This window comes from Oryzias latipes, chromosome 16 (assembly GCF_053564925.1).
Source record: "Oryzias latipes strain Hd-rR chromosome 16, Olatipes_Hd-rR_3.1".
In the NCBI taxonomy this organism is placed as follows: Eukaryota; Metazoa; Chordata; class Actinopteri; order Beloniformes; family Adrianichthyidae; genus Oryzias; species Oryzias latipes.
The window spans coordinates 17,447,780-17,471,784 of NC_136252.1; the positions used below are offsets into that span (position 1 = coordinate 17,447,780).

Here is a 24,005-nt window from a genome sequence, read left to right on the forward strand (position 1 = left end):
TTCAAACAAAAAAAGCCATCTGAACCTCCATCAGACAAACACACCTACAGTCACATACGACAAGACAGCCTACAAAACCTGAAAAATGCCAAACTCTATTCATGAGTGAGGGTTAAAACATGGATCCATGGAACAACACCGATTTGCTGCAAATCCTCTCAATAAGCGACAAGTTTGGAAAGATAAAGTTATCTATAGGGGAGTTGAACAAATGCCTTTGCGATGGTTTGACACATGAAAAATAACATCCACGCTCATACATTGTCTTGATGCAGATGTCGATTCTGGTCCCACATACTGACCCCAAAAAGAAGATAAACTGCCTTTATTTTTATTTTTAGCTTCTTTTTTTTTAACCCTTGTGCTATCTTAGATGACCCCACCCATGCATTGACGTGTTATTCCTACCATGACAAAGGTGGAAAGATTTCATGTAATCCATGGACACCAGTGAAGATCACAAATTTTTGAAGAAAAAAGGTTCAGCGCACTGTCTAGTGGGTCTAGATGACCCAACTCCCAACGTTAAAATGCCTAGGATAGCACAAGGGTTACAATTGGTCCATGTCTTTGTTGCACCCATGTGCACACAACAGGAAATACATCAGCTGTATTCCTGTAAAAGCAACCTCAGAACATGTCTGGTTTTAATTAGTATTCACAGGTATTAAGCATATGTAAAAGTAGGAAATTTAAGGAAATGGTAAAAGCAAGAGTTTTTTGTGTACACCTATAAAATGAGAATAAACGATTCTAAACAAATAGTGCAACAAAGACACGCCCTGCAAAAAACAAAGCTAAAACTACATAAAACATTAAAAGGTAAATGATTAAGTTTAAATCTTTATTCAAAATACAGATCGCCATTGTCCAGTCTTTCCTAGAAAATGAAAACGTTTATGCAGAGTTGAACATATTTATTTGAAATGCAATGTCAACCACACACACACACACACACACAAACACACACCTACACACAGATACATACTACATTATGAAAATGTTGAAAAAAAGGAAAGCTGAAAGACAACAATGATACCATGAGTAAAAACAATTTTGATACAAGAAATCAAGTCACTATGTAAAAGCACGAAAAGCTGTGGTTCAAAATAAAGAGAAATGAATGTCAATTATGGGCAAAAATCCTTTTATTCTTTTTGTTTGGGCATAAACTCAGAACCAACAAAAGAAAGCACATATTGCAACACATTTAAAATCAAAAAAATTGGAATGATTCATGGAGAGACCAACAACAGAACATTTTTTCACATTTTTTCTTAAGAAACTCAAGTCTGAGATTTAAAGTGCAAAGAAAAATATGAAAGTATTCTCAACAGCAAACGACAGTGCAGCGGCCTTCTTATTGAAAATTTTGGTCGTCAAAAACCCACATGAAGTTGGTTTGTTTGGTTTTCTTTTTTTACATGATAAACATTGTTACTAGAACATATCAGTCACACAAACACTGACACAAAGGTAAGTCACCCATTTTCCACACTCATACAAAGGGTATACTGAAACATTTTTGACATTCAATTTGAGAACCGCAAAAAAATATATACGGTAGTACAGAACCCTAACGGACATTTGGCACTCATTTAAGCTGGACTGTTAAATGCATGAACTGCTGCTATTTTCAGGATGTGGAACTAAAACCCAACAGAAAAGGCCAAAGCCATTAAAGTCAATGATGAACATCACTGTCCGTTTTGAAGAAGTAATCAAATGAGAAGATATGGCTCCAGATATTTTAATTGTTTAACTGGAAATAATGAAGTTTTCCTCTTCTTCTAAATAATCTGTTCATATGTTAAAATGTCTAACTGTCTAATTACATGGTCAAAATACAAAAAATGTTAGAACGGATGGATTGTAGATCAGGCGTGGTTCAAGTGAGCTACATTTTGCTGTCATTGTTTATCTATCATATAATCATATCATTGCACATTTAACCGTTGAAGAAACTAAATATATTCTAAAATATTAGTTTTTGTTCTTTTGAACAAAAAGTTCAACACGTTTAGTAAAATTTACCAGTAGAATAAATCTATTGCATCCTCACATCTAACTATAAAGACGGTCTATAAACATGGTCCTTAGTCACCAAAACATAGTTAATAATCAGCTTAGCTCCTTCAAGTACCATAGGTTAAGTGAGAAGAAGCTAAGCAATGTTTTTAAGTACTTATGCATGTGTACAATAATGCATGTTTTCAGTATGAAAAAGGAACATCTATAAATGTACTACAGACTATTTTCTTTATTAGTCCGTTTGGTTTGAATGTTTGCGGAGCTTTTGGCTGGATATTGCAATTGGAATGAAGGTTTTGCTCTTTATTAGGCATCTGTAGAGGGCTCCATGACTGATGAACTCTGCTGACCAAGACCAGGATGTGTGTGTGCGCGTGTGTGTGTGTCAATGAAATTGGCCCATGGCCTCAGCAGCCTTCACTCGAACCACAGGATCTGAATCTTGAAGCAGCATCACTAAACCTGTAAAAACATAAACCACAAACATTTGAGCTAAAAACACACAAAAAAAAACACAGAATCAAGTCTTATTTTGAAGGACGTGCTACCGTTTGTGACTGTGGCCATGTTGAGTTGGGAGAAATGCTCCTGGTGAAGATTTCCCAGCAGAAACCCTGATGACAGACCAATGAAATCAAACAAGTTTAGGAAACTTTGCATTTACATATCATAAGAGACTGAAAAGGAGGCTGCAGATTGTTCAAGTGGATAACAGTTGTTATTCTGAGAAAAAAGGAATAATCCCAAGAAAAACCGACAAGTATTTTTTGGCAGTAACCTGGAATCTGATCAGTGCATTCAGAAACAGGTAAAGGTGCTACAGTACCTATAAACATGGCGGCTGCTGCTCTGACTTCAGGCCAATTACTCTTGAAGAACTGGATCACTGAGATGTGGTAGAAGTTCAGCATGCCAGGAAAATCTTGAATCTATAACCAAAAAAACATTAAACAGATCATCAAAGTAAAAAAGCTTGATTTCTGCTCTGTTCTTTGTCCAAATATGAAACAGCAGAAGTTATCCCAACAAAGTAAATGTATCTGCAGAGAGCCCTGCTTACCAGATACTTCGTGAGATCGTTGATGAACTCTCCATAGTGCAAGCTCTTGTCATCATGTAGATGGTTCTGAAACATGGCAGTGATCTGCTCTGAACCCACCACAGGAGCACACACTCGCATGGCAAACTTGCTAGCCTGGAAAAAAACCAAAAATAAATAAATGTAAAAAATTTAATAAAAATAATAATAACTCCTTCCTGTAAGAAATTACATTAGTTATTTGCCCACTCTGAAATAAATATTATTTTTTTCTTCTTCTTCTTAGTTGTACCTTAACCACTTGTGGGTTTGGGTCAACCAGGTGTAACAGCAGGCTGACCAGAACATTGTGGATCTGGTCTTTGAACACGGGCTCTCCTGAACCAAACTTGGACAGGTTTCCCATCAGAAGGATGGAGGCATAGCGGATGTCATCATTCTCCTAAAGAAGTAGAGAGTCTTAGGACGCCGTTTGAGGAGTCGGTCCAAATTCATCCCACTTTACCTAAAACAGGTGTCACTTTTGCTGACAGTTACTCAAAGACTTACACTTTCCAAAAATGGTTTGATCTTCATGAAGATGTAAACTACGAGTAGGTGGATATTCTTCTCGTCCAGGTGTTGAAGGACTTTGGACAGTCCAGACATGGCCTCGTGAGCAATCAGCTTACCTGCAGAAAGGAGGCGACTTGATGAGTGAGGAGCATTTCTTACATCAGCTATCACACGGTACTGTTCCCCCACCTGGATCATCCTTCTCCTCCATTCCTGAGCTCATGGCTGCCAGCAGCTCCTTGGCATATTTGTTCACCTTTCAGCATCACGAACCAAGAAGCAGTGAGAAAACAGACACCTTTAGAGCATCTCTATAGGCTTCTGTCTGCGTTTACCTTTTCAGGCGATCCTGTTGCGATGTTCCCCAACCCTCGAACGGCCAACATGCGAACGGTGCAGCATGGATCCGATACCCTCTCCATCATGTTGTTCAGTAACACATCTATTAGCATCAGCTCAGTCACCACGTGGTGGTTGAGCAGCTGAGATGAGGGAATGACAAAGAGAAGAGACTGTTAATGCTCTGCACCGTCTGCTTCCCCTTCAGTTAGTTTGCTCTAAATATGCTGTGCTCGTCACCTCAGAGAAGAAAGCTGTGACTGTGATTCTCTGACATTCATAAATGTTGTTGAGGAACGGACACATACACTCTATGATAGCAGGCAACCTGGGACCAGCATGCTTTGCCATTGCCCTGCATACAGAACAGCAGCATTCAAAGTTAACAGTTGCATCTTAGTGTTTGCAGAGATGAAGGTGCATGACTGTATCTGTGGCTCTTAGACTTATTTTTCATTACTTTGCTAATAAAGTCACTCCAGTAATGTGTGTGCTTGGTTCCTTTATTGCATCCCAAGCTTTATCTTCTTCCAGTCTTTTGGACACCTCATCTAACTGGACTCGCGCCAACAAGATTCTGAGAGCGTCGGCCGCTACCCTGAAACAGGATTGAAAAAGGAGACGGCATTAAGATGTACGTTATCGATCAAATACATTTTACAACCTTCACCTAGGAATAAAAATTCCTACCCTGCTACATGGATGGATGGATTTTTGGTGGTGTTGTCTTTAGGTGCGGAGACGCCGACACTTGCTCCCAGTCGGACAGTGAGGCAGGAGAAGAGGCGAGGAAACAGGCTGACTGTGGGCTCCTGACAGTTGCCGTTTAAAAGGAGCTCTTTGAGACCACATGTCATCTGAACACAAAGAGTATGCCGACATGACCACAATGTCACATCACCCTTTACATATGATATACAAGAGGGTGTCACTTACAGCCAGTGGCGGACTGGTGGCCACCTTTGTTGTCCCTCCCCTTGTCATCATCTCCTTCTTGTCAACGTAGGGAGCCATGACGACAAGCTTCTCCATCACCATTTCTATGATCTGAGTGGCTACAATCGGGTCTGCCCCCAAAGACATCCATATCTCGCTGGTCCAGCTGCTCGGTAAAACCAAACATTCATTACCATTGAAGAAAGAAGCATGAAGGTAAAGTATAATGTGAATAAAAAACTGAACGTTTAGCAACATGGAAAAAAAACATTTAGTGGACAAACTGGTGGGAATATAGTTTGAACACAAACCTGTCATAAGGAAGCGGCTGATTGATTAGTGTGTTGATGACAGTCTGCAGATGCTGAGATGCTAGAATCAGTACCGTCTGTCCCACTGCCACTTTCACCTGAAACAAATCAAGACAGAGCATTTTTCTGTTACTGTTGCTTTTTACCATACATGAAACACTTCAGTTCCTGTAAAAAGTCTTAATAACCAAAAAAAGAAGATAAAAAAAATATATTTTAATAAAAAAAATGTAGGCATGTAAAATATTTACTTGTTCATCTGTAATGCTTTGCAGACACACATGTAGCACCTCCAGCATCTCAGGGACCTACAGCGCAGGTCATGACAAACACTTTAAATGGATCTCAACAAAAGGGCTTTATAAGCATGTGCGTGTTTCCAGGGAACTTTACCAGATCTTGCAGTCCACCTCCTCTATTCTTCAGCAGAGTATTTAGGATGACGGATGAAGCCCTGCAGCAGTTGGTTTGACTGTCGACGAGCCCTTCAAACAACATGAAGACCAACGTGGTCAGCTGCTGCTGAGGCAGACGCTTGCTCATCACCTGAAAAAACACAGTCATAACAATCTACATATTTTGGGGGACACAGATGAACATTTCCAGGGAAAAGGTCCATTGATGAGTGGTAAAAACTGCTTGAGATACAAACAGAAATAAAGAAACACTTATTTTAAGGATAAACCCCCCAGCTTTGCAGAGGGGCTCTGCATTTACCTTGGTAAGGTCTGAACAGGTCTTGTAAAGAACAGAGTGGTCCGGATTTTCAAGCTCATCCTTAAAAGGCAGCAGACCTTCAACAGCGTCATCCTTATAATCCAAGGAGAACCCTACAAAAAAGACATTTTGAAACCTTCCCAAACCTCTTACATAAAAATACAGGAAATGTAGACTGGCATGAATACAAAGATCTGAGAACTTCTACCATCTTCACTGTAGCATAACAGACTGAAGACAGTATCTTTGAGTACATTTCTTCACACGATGGTGTACCTTCATATCGCAGCTGGATGTAAAGCAGGGAGTATATGCAGTCTATAGCAGCAGCACGTATGGCAGGAAGAGGGTCCGAACATCGAGGAGACAGTCGACCCAACAAAGCTCCAACATTATGAAAAGATACCATGTTCTGGACAAACCAACACAAAAATGTGACACACGTGATGCACGTCGATGCTACTGCTAGTCACCAAGCAGACTTTAGAGTGTGATGTTCAGAGGGGGAGGATCTCTGACCTTGACGTTCAGGTTGTCCAGAAAGTAAGCTAGTATGTGGGAGGTGACTATGATGGCTCTCTCCCTCTCATGGTCCCGCCCAGAGTTCAGCCATGTTTCAATGTGCTGCAAAAACACAACAACACACCTCACAAGATGAAAAAACAAAAAACAGAAAAAGCAGAAATCTGTGCATTTAGCAAGGATGTAAAAAAAAAAATAAATGTATGTTTACTAATAGAGGAACTAGAGCACACTGCAAAAACAGGCCGCCCAGAAATAAGTCAAAAATTCAACTTTTTTTTAGGTGGGAAAATAATAATAATTAAATTAAAAAAAAAAAAAAAAAAAGGCAATAGAGTAAGAAAAATAGTCTTCAAAAGATTTCTTATTTTAAGAAAATAATTCTAGTTACTAAGAGTAAGTACTCAAGTAAAGAGTCTTAAGTATGAGTTTTTGAAGTCCACATAAATCTTACCTGAACCAAATGACAACTAAAGTGATTTTTACACCAATACAACTGTGTTTAACAGGTTAGAAGTGCGTATGCCTCATGAATATATATTTATATATTTGGAATTAAGGTAAACATAAAAGAGGATCAAGTTTCACCTTAAAGACATTCTGCAAACCGTCGGGGGTGGGATCTCTGGCTAGTACGCTCTTCAGCAGCTCCTGCAGTGCAGCCAGCGTGTCTTTGTATAAGGCCTGTCAAGTCAAGCAGTAACACATTTTTATTTTGTTTGTCGTTTTACATTTCAACATTTTTAAAGGTTAACATGAGTAATTTTGGATTTGGCAACTCCTTGAAATAAGGTGTGGTTCCAGGGATTATGTGTTTCCACACATCTCTGTGTGTTTTAGCTCACCTGTCTCTGCTTGGGGTCAAGGAAGTCCTCCTCTTTGATTTTTTCTGGAGTGTGCGTCTCAGGTGGCAGTGAAAACACACTGTTAACACACACCTTTAGCAGGTCAAAGCTTTCGTTCTCCGTCAGTGCTGGTTCCAGAGTCCTGAAGCACTCATGGTCAAAGATAAAACGATGAAAAAGAGTCCAGTAATGGTTGATGTCATATATGTAATATGATCACTCAATGTAGACATTTAATAAAATATGATAATCTCAACTCTTCCTCTGCTTTGAGCCTTTACATCCCACAAAATCATGCTGATCCCATTTCAAGCACTGAAAACTCTGCTGTGTTATAAGAAAATTCCTTTTGCAAAGCATTGAAGCAAAGGATACAGGAGGTTGGCGCAGGTGCTCATCACCAGGTGACGTACTGGAGTCCTCAGTGAGTCGGTTTGCTCCGACTTGATGAAATCCTGCTCAGTGTAGGTGATACACGTCAGACAGAAAATAAAAGGGAAATGACAAAGTTGGGCTTTCATCGTAACACTGACCAGCATAACGGAGATGAGCTCCTGCTTTCGAGAGAAGACGTAGCCTTGTTTCTTCACACACACGCCGATTGCTTTGGCTATCAACCCAACACTTTGGATCAAACTGAGCTTCATTGTCAGGTCCTGTATAAGAGAAACAGACATGCAGAAGTGGAGGCACAACAAAAGTTAATGAGAGAAATACAAAAAAAAAAAAAAAAAAGAAAATCAAAGAAATGATAGAAGTGGGAAACGTTTTTCCAAACGTATATGATCACCAAGAACACGGTCAGATAGATTCTCCAAAGCAAAAACTGAAATCAAGCTCAACAGTTTAAATCAATCCCAAACTGAAAAATTGCAGATTGATCTTCCATGCCTACGGATGGAGAGAAGTTTTAAGGAGTCAGATTGAAGGAAAGATACAGCAACAAACCACCTGCAGATTCTGGTCTACAAAGAACCAGATAAGCCTGAAGAGAGAACCCAGTTAGAAATTAGTTAAAAAAAACAAACATTGAGAGCACTAGTGGTAAAATTAGGAATAAAAAAATAATCACAATGTAAAAGAATCAAAAGAAAATAAAAAGAACTCAAAGTGAAAGCTCAATCAAAATTGATCTTCGAGTAGAGAATTTGTTAAAGTCTGACTTAGGATTGAGCAAAAGTCTTTATGTAAATGCAGCTTCTCACTAAACTCATCTAAAACATGACACAAAAATACATTACTGTTACTAATAGATATAACAAAGTTTTCTTTCAAAATGAAATAAAGTCTGTGAAGACGACATTCTCTCACAGTTACTGTAACTACCCTAGAACCGTTGATCTGGCCTTTACCTTTGACCTTGTTGAAGCATCTTCCTGGAATTGTTTTAATTTATTTTAATTTTAAAATGTAACTTTGAAATTCCCTCTCTTCACATTTAAATTTAGTAATTGGTGAAACATTTTGATGATAATGTGCCAAAAAGAGAGAAAAGAAATTAAGTATTCAGTCCCTGCCTTCCACTAAAAAAAAAAACTAGCTCTTGCTTCTTGATGTAAGTTGATGCTCATCAGCAAATCAGGTCACAGCCAAGCTGATATCAAGTAGGCACAAAACATGGAGATTGGTTTGGATACTGCTAGAAAGGTAGCTTTTTATACTCCAAGAACTGAAACATTTGAACCGTTAGTGAGCCTAACAGACCTCAGATGGATCGACAACTTTCTTTTCTGTTCCTGTCAGCATCTCACAGCTTTAAGTGATACTCCAAATGTCCAAAAGCATATTAGTTACCGTATTTTCCGGACTATAAGACGCACCGGAGTATAAGTCACACCAGCCCAAAAATGCATTTAAAGTAGAAAAAAAACACAGATAAGTCGCACTGGACTATAAGTCGCATTTTGACGGGAAATTGATTTGACAAAATCTGAGACCAAGAACTAATAACTTTCACTAATAACCTCATATGACACAATCATAGCAGACTGTTTATCTCATAATTTTACAGTAATTCTTTCTCAAACTTATTTATTTATTCTTTTCATGAAGCATCATTGGCCAACCAATACTCTGTTTTCATCCTGTATTTGTAGAAACAGTTGTCATTTTTATTCCATTTCTGAATCTATGAAATCATTGGAAAATAGAATATTATGTTGTTAGCCTTCAAGATCTTACTGTAAAAAAAAGTTTGCTGATTCTCTGAGTCACTTAACATACTTTTAACACTTAACATACCTCATACATCAAATTGACCCAGGAACATCATCTCTGTTCCTCACAAATGAACATAACAGGAGGGTTAACAATGTATTTATTTCAATTTATTTCTAATATATAAGTCGCTGCGGAGTATAAGTCGCACCCCTTGCCAAACTATGAAAAAAAGGGCGACTTATAGTCCGGAAAATACGGTAAACAGAATAAGCTAAAATTTTCCTGTTACATGGGTTCATTGTGAAAACCTTAAAATAGATGCAAATGAGCTTAGCATGAGCCTCTAAAGAAAACTAAAACAAAAGCTGCATTTTTGAACATAAAAACTTTCAGGAAAATCTGTAAGAGCACAAGAGGAGGAGAATGAAAATAACCCCAAGAGCTAAGTAAGAATACAAGAAAATAATTAAACTAAAGAGCCCCATCGGTCCTGCTACAATACCTTTGTCTCTACTTTTATCCCCAGAACCTGTATAAAAAAAAAAAGAGGTGATGATAAGCTTGTTTGCAATGAATAAGGAACTTTCACATGTGAGATTTTTACAGTTACCACTAAATGTGAGTTTACATTTTTTTAAAAATAAACCACACTCCATAAACAAGTGGGAAATAAGCTGCTCGTGACATTTGTTTATTGCTTAAGTGACAATTATCCCAGTCACATGATAGTGTTTGCAGGATGCCGACATAGTGACATCGTTTCTTTCAAACGGCCAACCTCCAAAAGCCCAAAGACAGCGACAAAGTCAGCGTTCTTTGGAGAAAACAAGCTTTAACAAGATTACGTCAAAAATGCTTGCAGGTCACGAGTCTCCAGCAATGATCCTCCAATGCTAGGACTTAAAAATAGGAGTCAATCCACAAGATAACGACTAGATGCAATGCTTGCCAAGATACAACTCTTTTCTATTAACTAAAATGAACTCTACTGCATTCTTAACAGAAACATATCCCAGTTTAACCACTTAATCTGCTATATGTCAAGAGAGCCTTTAGTTTAGATGCTAAAAGGATGCATTAAATTCTGAACTGGTTAGACAACAGTGGGTCCTCTCTATCAATAAACTTTCCTTTTATAAAAAAATAAAAATAAGTTGATTGGAACAGCTGCTCATTTCTTGGGACATGTTTAATACCTTGGTATTAAAGTGTTTGCTAATGGAGCGCAGGATGTCTTGATCGATGCGGTTCAGGATCGTTTCTGGCGGCGCGTTTAGAGCTACCTGTCCATAGCAGAGAATCAAAGTGCTTTTCACCTTCTCCACCTCGACTTCATTGCGATCCTACAGTGGACAAAAGTGAGCGATATAAAGGTTTCATTAGACAGACTTCAACAAACAAATATATTATTGAATCTCTAAATTTTCAAATGTAACAGAAAGGTTTCAATATGACATCTTAGTACTTTGAGCAGGTTGAAGATGCTTTGCGACTTTTTAAAGGCGTCCGATTTCCCAAACTCCTCCAGCTTAGCTAGGGTTCCTTCTAAGTGGCTGTTGGCACACAGACCGATGCCCATTGCTACTCCCTGATCAACACAGAAGAAAGGAATGAAAACAAAAGAAAAGCACAATGCAAGCCATTTAGGGTTTGCTCGTTTGTCTTTGCGTGTGACAAACCTCTCTTTCCACAGCGTCATTGTGTCGTGCAGCAAGGAGGATTTCCTGGAGCTGTTTTTTCACAAACTCCTTGTTGAAACAGTGCTGCAGTGTCACCCCAATGCATCGATACAGGAAACTCTATAAAAAATAATGCAAAAGACAATGTTGCCATGTGTTCACTTTGCTTCACTGAGAGGAGATTTGCTCGGTTCTCACCAACAACCTTATTTAGCAGGAAGATCATAAGAATAAACTACCGGTAAACTAAGAATCAAAGCTTTTGTTTCCAGTGGGTGTTCAGCTTTCTGTGAAGGTTTTAGTGAGGCAAAACTGCCGACTTCTATTCATATTGCACTTTTTGAACAGAAAAATGTTCAAATCAAGAAAACTCTTACCTTTTCCTCTTGGGCGTTGTTGTACGTAGAGAGGTACTTTGTTGCCTCAGCGGCCAGGGAACACACCCATTTTTCATTCTCAATCACCGCCAGGGTTTCAGACAAGAGCTGTGGAATATTTCTCAAATGTTTGCACTGTTGACTCACTAAAGCAGATGTTTTTACAGTAAAGAAACCATTATTTTCTTTAAATCAACATTAATGGCACTTCTGGCTCAGAAAACCACATTGAAGATTAAAAACAGCAGACCTTCAGCATCTTCTCATCCCACTGTTTCTTGTCTAGGCTTTCTGCCGTTGACTCTGTTAACATCAGGACATATTAGGAAAGCAGTTCAAGCACAACATAGGTTTTCTTTCAGGAAATAAACATTAGAAGGAACCATTTTTCTACCCTCCAGCATTGCAAGCAGAGGCGGTATCTCCTTTTCCCACAGAGTTTCTGCGTTCGGGTGTATGTTGATGCTGAGGACCTGGAGGAGGGAGAGGGACGGAGCGCCATGACCTCTGCTGTTAAATGGAAATGCTGCATTGACCTAGAATACAACAACCCCGAATGAGGACACAAACAGAGGGAAGCAAAAAAATACAGGTTCATTTTACAATTATACTTCATTTTTAGAAAATAATAGAACCAGTAATAAACCCAACCAAAATTACATTTTATATGTTCCTGTTTTGGATCAAAACCTCTTTAAAATGAATTAAAAAATAGCATAAAAAATAAAATCTAAAAGATTTTCCTTAAAGATAAAAAAGAAACATTTACCGTAATACATGTTTGCAAATAAAGATTCAAATCAAATAAGTATGACTATGCTATTTCATGATATTTAGGATATTTGATGCAATAATTACAATTTAATCACATGCCGCATTAGACTTTTAACTGTCTAAAACATTTAATTTACTGTACAGTTTGGCCAATTTAGCTCCTCTTTCTACACATGTAGAGTTACGTTTACAGGAAGTTAGATGAAGTGTCTGAATGCTTACCAGTAGTCTGATCATGAGTGTCTGAGGAGATGGAAGATTGACTGGTAGAAAAAGACAGAAGACACATTTAGCATGAAGTTGATCAGTTAAACCTGGATTAATTACGGTAAATCATATATTCAAAATATATTCTACATCTACATTAAAAAAAAATCATCTTCAACAGAAGTAAACTGTTTGGACTAAAGAGAAACCTGGTCCATCATTTATTCACCAACCTTCCTGTTTAAAGTCTATGTTGAAACTGGGCTCCTGGCCGGTTTTCTTCTTGCTGCCCAGCACGATGAGGCTCTTACAGAGAGGACTGGTGGCATTGCTGTACTGGGAAGGAGTCAGGTAATACAGCAGCTTGGGCCATAGAACCTTCCAAAATAAAAGCGTAAATGTTAGACATTTTGAAACATGTTTTCTACAGGCAGACTGCAAAACAAATATAGATTCACATCAGCTAGTCGTCCAACAGTGGTAGTCAGGAGATGAAGAGTGTTGTCACACATTGTCCTCAATGCCTCATTAGTCACTTCCTCTGGATCAGTGGGTCTTTGGCTTCGCTGCAGACACAAACACAAGCAGAGAGTGGAAATAGCATTTACATTAAATACAGTCAGCCCTGAAATTTCATTTAAAAAGAAGAAAAACTTTAGTTGCACACTTTAAAAAAGTGATTTTTCCTTCTGCAAAGAGCCGCAATCCTGACTGCTAACCAACTTTGAGAATTAAAATTAAAACTAAAATAACTTTGTAAGTTTATTGCAAAAAAGATACATTTTACAAACATCTGTAACCAATTTTTAACTAAACTTGTTTTATTTAAGATATTTTTGTTTTCTGCATTCAGTGATGTTTTACTGATTCATAGTCATAATCAGCCCAATGACAGCAAAACAATTATCTCCAATTCTAAATAAGCCTAACAGCAATCCCAGGAAGTGGTGTCATCAATGAGTTAAGCGGTTTACCTGGAATGTATCCGGTAAAGCACAGTTTTGAACGATGAATCGAACCAATAACTCCCCTCCCTCCAACTCCAGGTATCCGTGATGTGCCATGGCGCTGATTACTTGCACCACACGCTTCTTAACCTTAGAGGCAAAAACGGACAAAAGTGTTGAAAAGATAAAGAGAAAAGAAAGTGTACATCTTCATACAGAGATTTAAGTGAGGAGGCGGTACCTTATTGCTGTGGTCTGCCATTGGCTGTCTTATGCTGGCCAGAATGAGCAGCTTTTTACTCTCCATTGTAGCAGCTACAACATATTTCAAAGCGTTTGGTTCAAAATGAAATGGATGAAGTGAAAACTAAGACTGTGTGTGTCTTCCTCACTGGATGAGTTAATCAAGTGACGAAGCACAGCCAGGGAGCCCATCCTGCTGCGTTCATTACTGTTCTCCAGCTTCTGCAGAACAAACATCACCAGCCGGTCTGGGAAAGAGTTCACTGAAAGAACAGCACATGGAGAAGTCGAATGTGACAAACAGAAGCTTGTGACAGTTAACATTGTTTACTGAGGAGATCTGGTCTGACAAACTCATGCATGATCACATTACCCAGGTGAGCTAATATGTATTTGAAGTATAAATGTTCAAAACTGAACTTTGCATTTACATCAGGGTTCAAAGAGGAACAGAAGTTGCATACCAAGCAAACTGAAACAGCGCAGGATTTCGTTGTGGTTTTTGACAGTAGGTGGATCACTGTAGTCAACAGGGGCACAGACCTAAGCGGGACAAAGTAAATATTCATGGATCCAATCAGTCAGCTTCACTGTGAAATTGGATATCATTAAAACGGTAGAACAGTCATGTAAAACAAAAACAAACGACAGTCCTGCCTCAGTATGACTTTTTTTTTTTTTTTTTTTAAACACACAAACCTGGAATCACCATTTATCAAACAGTATTTATTATGCAACCTCACTTATTTTATGCACAAATCCAAAAAAACACCAGAATAATTATTTTTAACAGTTGATTATTGCTTATAAGGAGATTAAGACCAAGGGTTTCCTCATACATCTCTACAAAAAGGATTGATGTAATTGGAACATAGAAGTGGCCTTTTTACATTTCCAAATAACATTACATTGACTGCAATTAGAGTAAATCTGTTAAAATATAGCAGTTAACACTTGCAGTCTAAATCTCACAAAAAAATATGGATTTTTTGAAATGGTTAATTTGTGTCATTAGGTATACCGGCAGTTATGCATGTATCATTTGTGCCATTGTAAAATGGCACAAAAACATGTCGTGTCTGTTCATATCCATAGTCAACTCATGTAAAACCCTGTGATTTTTAATTGGTTACGGTTTTAAAGGGTACCTGCTGATGAAGCACAAAGAGTAGACCATCGAGTTGTGTCTCCAGCACCCTGCTGCCCATGTTGACAGAGGCATCAATGACCTGGCACAGACTCTGGTCACATTAAAGACATAAACTGTGTTACAGCACTCGAACTGACACAAACAAGCATGAATGATGTTAGGATGAGCAGAGGCATTGTTTTGAATGTGAACAGAAATCATGTCAATGACAAACAGGTTTGGATATTTGTATCATGTACTGCATGTACCTTGCTTATGACATAGTGCTCGTTGTTTTTCTTGTACAGGCTCATGATGGTGGGGATGATCTTGGGAATTTGCTCCTCCAGTTTATCACTGGGCATCAGGTGACACATTGAGCCAACAGCTTCAGCGACCGTCAGCCTGAGCTGAAAGAGACGTGAAGACGGGATGTAAAGGGACAGACGTGACAAATGAACGGTGATGTGCTGCACAGTCACTCCTCTGTGACGGCAACTAAGTCGCTAACAGACAAGGTGGAGATCAAACTAGGGCATTACGTGTTGAAACTGCTTCTATTGCTTTGGAGTTTAGTTTTATTTAATAAAAATTAAGCATTCTGCAGATCCTCGTCATCTTTGTGATTGTCTAAACATATCCACTTCCACATGTTTTCTTAGCTATTTCCTTATATAGTTGGTAGATTCATGTATGAAGACAAAATTCCTGTATGAAGACAAATTGCTCGTGCCCTTTTGTGGATGAAAGAAAAAAAAACAATCATCACTTAAATAACGTGAAAAGGAAGAAAATACTTAATAGAAATTGACTGAAAACAATGAAAAAAAAAAAATCAGACATTGGTTTTGAAACGTTCAACCTAATGATTAAAAACCTAATAAAAAGATTGTGGGCAAAAACTAGGGTTTCTTCAAACTTGCAGGGATTCTTAAAAAGTCAATGAGTGACTTTTGGTAGTTGAAATTTGATTTATTTTATTACTTTTATCATTGTTACATAATATCAGAGACCATTGTGGGATCCCATTTCATTGACAAGAGAGGTATTAATAAATTCTAAAGGGGCAACTTGTTAAGGTTTTTTCTGCTACAGTTCTGATCACTTTGCTCAGTTCAAACGCGTCTCACCTTTGGCTCCCTGCTCTGTATCCAGGTATTGAAGAGAATGTCATATGCAGCATAGATCTCACTACAGAATGTGTCCTTTCGGACTGTGGGGTCTGGAGCCTTGTCAAGGTTGGCCAAGTACTCCAAAATGCTGTCGCTGAAGTGACACAGAGCTGGAAGCGGAAAACAAGGAAAAGCACATCGTCAGGAGAAAAATAAGCAATTAGAAAATAAAAATCTGAAGGTAAAACTGTACAGAGAGGATTTGTTGGGAGTTTTGTGGCTCTTACCAGAAGAAAAGACCCACTTCATGTTGTCCTGTTTGGCTATGCCCAGCATGGGTAACATGGTGCCCAGAATAGCATTCAGGAACGGTACCATCCCATAAACTACAGAACAATAAGATGACAACAATCTCTGTTTACCACTTACTATTTTTTGCTTTAAAAAACCCAAAACATGCACTACAATAATATTTGTTTTAAATTCTTCTAAACATCTGCTACACTAATATGTCTGTATTTAAACATTCAGCTACATTCTATATGCATTTCATTCAATGGCTAAATGATCAAAAATGTCAGTAAATTAGAGACTAATGTACCAGTGATGGATTAGGTGGGGAACATTCTCACAGTAACACCAGAGCCAGAGAAGCAAAGAGGAACATAAACACTAGACAGCTTTTTTGGTTTTTAGCTTTCAGTGTTCAGTTCTCTCTCTACAGACAGATGACACTTCCTGTAACCACCGCAGGAATCAGAAATTGTTTATGGGATTCAGGATGAATTTTAGGGGTTCATATTTTATCGTGCAGCAGATTAGCTTTTCATCACAAGTTGCTCTAGTTATCAAACCCTTCGAATTAAAACTGCATTTTCATTGATTTTGATAGATTTTTTAAAAAAACATGAAAACTAAGCAAAATGTTCCTTTATGTTGACTGGATTTTCAACACACAGTTCTTGCATTTGTGCATACAGTATACTGCATTTCCTCCTTTTTGTTTTTTCCCCAGGTACTGCTTTTACCGTTTGAGTCAGAGAGGTTGGCCAATGTTTGGACGACAAAGAAATGAGGCAGAACTCCAGGCTGGAACTTGCTTAAAATTTCCTCCATGATGTCATTGATGTATTTGTTTCCCACAGCTACCAAGATGTCACTTGCAGCCTGCTGCCAGTCAGGTAGGACCTCCTGGATCGACCGTGAAGGAAATACAAAAAGAAAACCAAATTCAATTCATTTTATTTAAAAACTTTAATTACTTCAATTAGTTTAAAAAGAAATGATAATACCTTTGATCTGGTCATTTCATCTGAGGCTAGTGAGATTATGCTCTTGATTCTGGAAGCACTGACGTCCTCGATCCTAGTGCTCACTATCAGCTCGATAGTTTGAAGGATGACAACTCGATGAATCACCACCAACTACAGAGACAGAAATGGAATAGAAAAAAAACTTAAGAGGACAAAGGACCACAGATGCAGCATCGAATGAAGACATAACAGCAAAGCAACAGCAAGATATTTCATCTTCAGTGGCCATTTTCTGAATCTTCAACAAGTAGATTTTAGGCACATTGTGCTGCATCATGGATGAGTCAATTCCTCTCAATAGAGGATAATTGCTGGGTTGGTACCTGTCTGAGCTTGATATAGATGTAAAGCATTACTGCAGTGTGGGAGTGTGTGAAGCAAAACGAGTAAAAGGTTTAAGCTTTTTAAATCTTCCATTTCAAACCTTAAATGTGGTACAAATGAAAGACACCAACAAGATGAAGACAAAAGAATAATGTCAACATAAAGTCCAACATAAACAGTCAAAAAGGCTCAATTGAAAACATAAAGAACAAAATAAATCTGCAAAAATACAAGTTTAAAATAAGAAGGTAACATCTTGCTTAATCCTAATAATTTAACTACTCATTTGGAAATCTACTGATACTCCTGTCTTTATGAGTCATGAACTGTATTTAACTGCATTTCAGTAGTTTTTGTTAAACAACATAAATCAGATGTGTTCTTATTGACATTTCTCTTGCTGAATAAAAAATAAAAATTATTGTGCGTTTAGTTACTCTCTTTTCAACAGCCACTAAAAACTTGTTAGTTTTTTTTGCAGATTTTAGATACATAAAATTTTTTTTCAAATATGACAGATTCTGCTGAAAAAATAAAAATCATGTTTGTAAAGGCTGCCACAAAAATCCAGATTTACTCTACCAAATCAGACTTTTTTAAGCTACCAAAATCCTTTAGTACAATGACCCTGGTTTAACTATATTTTTTCAATGAACTCTGAAAGAACAAAGTAATATGAAGGAATCATTTCAGATTCATATAAATACTTAACCACCCAGAGATGTTGGAATAAACTGTCACATTGTGACTCCAAAGAGAACTGAGGTTCCACATAGGTAGCTGTAATAACAGTGTTGTCAAAAATGTTGTTTTAACTGAAAAACTGACTGAATTTCCCAACGGAGATTGAAAAAGTTGATCTTAATCTTAAATATATTTCACATATAAACCCCATTTCAGCATTTAAGCCCCATTTCAGTTAGCTAACAAACTATCTGTTGACCACATGTAAATTCTGAAGCATACACCTTAGTGGCATGTTATCCACACAAAATATAAAAAAACAAAATAAAAAACATTTTGTGGAGATAACACAAGTCATCAAACTCACATCCTGATTATCAGGCAAGTACTTCCCTTACTTTACAAGCACTCATGTGGTTAAACAATAGGAGGCCGTTCGAGTAATGCATAAATAAACTCAAAAACAGAGAAGTCAACGTACAGCGGGCATGGAAAGCATTCAGAACCCTTTACATTTTTCTCTTTGAATCTGAAATGTTTATTTTCTCAATAATGTACACTGAGTGCCCTTATTCTCACAAAAAAAAAAAAAAACAGGTGTAGAAATTTCAGCAAAATGTCAATGGTCATACGTATTTACACCATTTGCTGTGACACCCATTTAATCCCATGCTTGGTTGTGATCCTCACTGAAGTCCAGCTTTGTTTAATTAAACTGATTTGACTTGCTCAGGAAAGCCACAAACCTGTCAATATAGAACCCCTAACAGTTGATGGAGCACGTCAGGGCGAATGAGAATCATGAGGTTGAAGGACCCGTCCAAGAGCCAAAGTTACAAAAGAATTTCTGCAGCACTTGGGGTTCCTTTTATTGAAGACTTTTAGGACGACCAGGAACTCTACGAAGACCTGGCCGCTCAGCCAAAGTAAGCTATCGTGGGAGAAGAGCCTCGGCAAGAGCAGTAAAGAAGAACACAAATCTCACTGTAGCTGAGTTTCAGTCCAGTGTTGAAAAGATGGAAGAAAGTATATCACGAAGTCAACTATCTCTGCAGCGTTTAATCAGTTGGGGATCAGAGGCCGGATCGAAGCCTCTCCTCTATGCAAAACATATAAAAGCCCAGAGTTTGCCGAAATGAAACACATGAAGACTATAGGAAATAAAAATATTTGGTCTGATGAGACCAAAACTAAACTTTTCCATGTTCATTTTAAGCGGTATGTCTGGAGAAAACCACACACTGCTCATCACCTGCCCAACACAATCCCCAACAGTGAAATATGGTTGTGGCAGCATCGTTCTTCAGAGGTGCAGCAAGAACAGGACCACTGGCTGCTGTTGAAGAAAAGATGAAATACAGCCAAGTACAGAGATTTCTTGGAACAAAACCTCTTCCAGAGTGCACAGGACCTCAGACTGGGTCAAAGGTTCACCTTCCAACCAGAAATGCTGCTAAAAAAAACAAAGGAGTGTCTTCAGAACAACTCTGTGTCAGTTCTAGACTATCCCAGCCAGAGCCCCGATTTAAATCCAATTGAGCACCATTCCCAAGAAGAATCATGGCAGTACTCACTCAAAAGAGTGCTTCTACTCAATACAGAGCAAAGGATCACCGTTTTTCTTTTTGTAAATTTGCAGACATTTTTACACTTCTGTTCTTTTTTTACCCAAGATTTTCAATTTATTTTTTGCAAATAAAATGAACTTTCCTTATTTTGGCAAACAGCTGCAATGACACAAAGAGGGGGAAAAAATTTTGGAAGGATTCTGAACACTTTCTGTAGCCATTCAGCTAGCAGCTATCAAACCGTAAATGCAAGCACATTTCTCTGCCGCTGCCAACAGGAAAAATGAACCGACTTGTTATCAGAGCAACCCTGCAAATGTATGCAGCACTGCAGTCACATAAGCTTTAAAACGCCAAGCAAAGAGAATAATATCCAACCTAAGAAGAAATGAGAACGCTGATTAAGTCTGAAATGAGTGGAAGTTTTGAACGATTAACTATGTTTTTAACAAAAGGGTATTTGATCACTTGATTAACTGATTCTGGCTAAGCAGTAGCAGGTTGTTGTTTTTTTATTTGTTTGGTTGTGTGTAATGGGGCGGCCGTGGTGCAGCGGTAGGGCGGTCGACCTATGATTGTAAGATTGCAGATTCGATTCCCGGCTTCCACGCCCATGAGTCGAAGTGTCCTTGGGCAAGACACTGAACCCCACCTTGCCTCTGGTGGCAGGCGGGCGCCTGTGTTTGGCACCAGTGTGTGAATGTGTGAGTGAATGTGTGTGTGACTGTAGAGCGCTTAGTCCTTGTAGGAAGAAAGGCGCTATACAAGTATACGCCATTTACCATTTACGCCATTTTAATGTTGAGACAAATCTTTTCTTACACTGAGATCAAATGATCATTTTAGAGCTAAAACTACAAAGAGACTACATTTAAGAGACGATAGACAGTTATGTAATACAGTTCTTGGATGGAGCTTTGTTTGTGTTCGTTTGCTGCCTGAGCAGAAGAACTAGAGAAGCTGCTCCGAATGGTCACAATCTGTTTTATTTAGCAACTCTACCATTTAGCTGAAATAAGAACATTGAAATGATGGTACAGTGATCCCTTGCTATAACGCGGTTTGCTTTTCACGGTTTCGCTACTTCACGGATTTGCATCGTGCATTGTGTTCTGCATTCTGATTGGCTAAAAAGTCACTCCGCTTCTTCTTTAATATGTGCACGTGTATAAGGATCTTTTTGCAAAGCGGAAAAAAGAGCGACAACAACTGCCTATCACTATGCTCTTCTCCCGAACAAACACAGCTGCACCGCAGGCTTCAAAAGAAAAAAACACTGCAGAGCGGAGTCAGGATGCAGCGGCTCAGTCTGTAAAGCAGTGAAATACACCTGAGTCACTATTAGTCCGACTGTACTTTGTATTTTTTTCATAATCATTTTAAATTTTCTCCTGTTTAATCCAATTACTCGGGTCGCGGTGGGCGGGGCTAATCTCCGCGATTTGAAGCCTTCTGTTCACATTCATTAAAATTATTATTTGACAGTACAGTACAGAGTTATTTGTTGATAAAAAGGTTTCTAAAGTACTTTTATTTGTGAAACAAATGCTTGAGCCTGTAAATTGGTTTGTTCTTTCTTTTCAATGTATAATAGAGTATTTAATTGTATAATAATAGTTTAAAAAAATAAAGGTTTCTACTTCACAGATTTTGGCTATCACGGGGTCTTTTTGGAACGTAACCCCCGCGAAAAACAAGGGTTTACTGTACTGCATTGCAGAATTTTACCTTAGGGTGTTTTAGAAGATAATCTTGACACATGGCTAATACCCGGTCTGGCTGCTGCTTTCCCAGAGTCAACACAGACTTCCTGACCTGCTCCTGGACAGCTGGGTCCTTGTCGTTGGCTGCATCTAGCAGGGCCAGAGTCACCTCTGGAAAGAAAGGTGTAAGAACTGTTAGAGAGGGGCAAGCAGTGATGCAACAAGAACAAAAATAAAAAGAGAAGAAAAAGAGACTCACGTTCTACATCTGTGTTGTCCATGGTGGACAGCTAGATGGCTGGCTTTCTGGAGCCAGTCACAAATGTTTGACTTTTTCTCCTGAGAACAGAGAGTTTGCAAAGTTCAGAATATCAGTGTGAAACCTAGAACTTCAGATTCATCTGAACTTCATAGAAATGTTAAAAGTCCCACTCGAATCATTTTTTGATCTATTCTAAAAGCATTTCCAGTGGTCTTTCAACTATTAATATGCCGTTTTTAGGCAAAATAAAAAAAAAATCTGTGCCAACTGTTTTTTTTATATAAAGAATTCCAAAAAACAACTCATTACTGTAATACTAAGAATGTATCACTCATTATGCTGGCACTAAAGTTAGTTCACAAAATTCACAATATTAATATTTAAATGCTGAAAAGCTGAACTAAAACTAAATGATGGTTTCCTGTCATTGTTGAACGGTTTCGAAGCAGAAAACACAAAGACAAAAACGCCCCCCCGTATAGAATTTTAACTGGAAAATATCGCAGTGTGTTTTTAATTAACTGCGTGCAGCTGTCAGCTGACATTTCTGACACTAATTAGTAAAATGTTCTGAAAAGAAGGCAGGCGCGAGGCAGTTACCGCGGTGAAGCATTTCATCAGAAAAGTAGAAAATTGTACAATACAGCGTTCAGGATAACTGCTGGACTTGTGTCCCAATGTTTACTCATGACTGGATTGAGTGGTCATGCTGGTATAACGAGCTAACCAACTGACACAAGTTAGCATGCTAGTCGAAAAGCCGTCAATACGGAAGCCGCTTCCCTTTAGTTAGAGAGGGAGAACCGCGGCCTGGCAGTGGCATTTGATTCAAAGTCGGTTTCTACCGAAACACCACCAAACAATAGTCTCTTACCAGAAGATTGGCTGTTGACTGAATGCACGAAAGAGTCAGTAACAATCGGAGCTGCAGGTGTAAACACGGCTGGTCATGTGCTTCTTGTCAGCGTGAATGCGTCAGCTGCAGGGGGGCGTTTCCACACTCGCGTGAGGTATGGAAGTGACGTCATTCAATTACAAAGTAGTTAAGCTAAACTTACAAAAGCCACATTTTTGTGGGTCTGAATATTCTTTTTAGTTGTAATAACAGCGTAATATTAATAATGTGTTTGGGGAAAAAATAAGATTAAAAGGATGAAGGTTTTCACCAAAAAATATACTTTCCGAGTAATCAATGGAACTAGATTTTGAGTGAGTGTTGTGTTGTGTTGTATGTTCACGCAACGTTACTAAAAAAAAAACAATAATATTAATACATACTTTGAAGTTGACACGTCTGCCTAATGTACCACTATTATTTTGAAGGGTCAAAGGGGTGAATAGAATAGAGTAGAATAGAATAGAAAGTCTTTATTGTCAATAATTGTATAATGACAATAATAGCATAGCACTCTTTAAATTGGACAGTCATTACAGACAAATACATTGAATACAAATCGGACAAAGAAAAAAAACTACTGTTTCTTTTCATTTTTGATCGAGTGTCTGGTTAATTATTGAATCTTTAGTTCATGTTAGCACTGATTAAAGCAGATTTTCATTGATCCAATAGATTGATTTAATTAATTATTTATTGTAATGTATTTACACTATTTAAGCGGAAGACAACTCTATGCTGCTCCATGTCACCATAGAGGCTGCATTCATGGATTAAAAAAGATATGTGAATTTTTGAATTAAGAAAAAAAAAGCTCTCTTACTGAACTAAAGGCATTGTTTGGACTGGAGTGCCTGTGCCCTGAACCAATCAGAAGTTACTCCTTACCATGATGGGAGCCTGCATGCACAATTATCTGATAAGGGAATTGTTGCTTAAAGAATTTTAAAGGGTATAATGACGTTTTATTTGATCTTTTTTTTTATTGTTTTATACAATAAGCACCTTTATGATAAAGTACAACTTTAGTAAAAGTTTAGCTTATCAATTTAGGACATTATTCTTGTTTTTTAATTTTTTTCCCAGTATTTCTATGTCTTCTATTTACTATTTTGTTTATTGAGTACATTTAGGAAAGATTCAACCCCCTTTAAGATCTTATATTTATTTCGTCATTTGTTTATTTTTTTACATATTGCTTAAATTAACCTATATAAGTATCTAGTAAATGGGGCCAACACCTTGGTACCCATTTGTTATTAAAACACAAACTCATACTGGTAACTATAATAACCTAAAACTGACAAAACCGAAACAAAGTAAGTCTTGCATG

The 24,005-nt window shown here is 38.0% G+C and overlaps 1 protein-coding gene across 3 annotated transcripts; it reads right to left on the bottom strand.

Moving 5' to 3' along the window:
* Nucleotides 1-1,130: 1,130 nt before the first annotated feature.
* mroh1 (maestro heat-like repeat family member 1) lies at nt 1,131-22,791 on the bottom strand. Of its 3 annotated transcripts, none has more exons than XM_011485077.4 (45): nt 22,652-22,791; nt 21,775-21,854; nt 21,541-21,686; nt 17,216-17,347; nt 16,952-17,114; nt 16,211-16,309; nt 15,942-16,093; nt 15,081-15,221; nt 14,831-14,923; nt 14,147-14,225; nt 13,832-13,945; nt 13,681-13,754; nt 13,467-13,589; nt 12,951-13,058; nt 12,726-12,870; nt 12,508-12,548; nt 11,906-12,047; nt 11,762-11,814; nt 11,512-11,619; nt 11,135-11,254; nt 10,921-11,043; nt 10,652-10,798; nt 9,958-9,984; nt 7,829-7,951; nt 7,671-7,750; nt 7,296-7,437; nt 7,039-7,134; nt 6,448-6,552; nt 6,205-6,340; nt 5,929-6,041; nt 5,605-5,757; nt 5,463-5,519; nt 5,212-5,309; nt 4,901-5,066; nt 4,655-4,821; nt 4,425-4,562; nt 4,205-4,319; nt 3,961-4,107; nt 3,815-3,881; nt 3,620-3,741; nt 3,363-3,512; nt 3,092-3,226; nt 2,858-2,960; nt 2,580-2,645; nt 1,131-2,493 (listed from the first exon to the last, which is right to left on the bottom strand). In XM_011485077.4, exons 2-45 carry the CDS (start codon nt 21,794-21,796, stop codon nt 2,417-2,419), a joined length of 4,908 nt encoding a protein of 1,635 aa, XP_011483379.1. In that variant the 5' UTR covers nt 21,797-21,854; nt 22,652-22,791; the 3' UTR covers nt 1,131-2,416. The 3 variants fall into 3 exon arrangements, with proteins under 3 accessions (XP_011483379.1, XP_078789244.1, XP_011483380.1); XM_078933118.1 differs by lacking the exon at nt 22,652-22,791 and adding an exon at nt 22,378-22,575; XM_011485078.4 differs by lacking the exon at nt 9,958-9,984.
* Between the last annotated feature and the right edge of the window lie 1,214 nt (nt 22,792-24,005).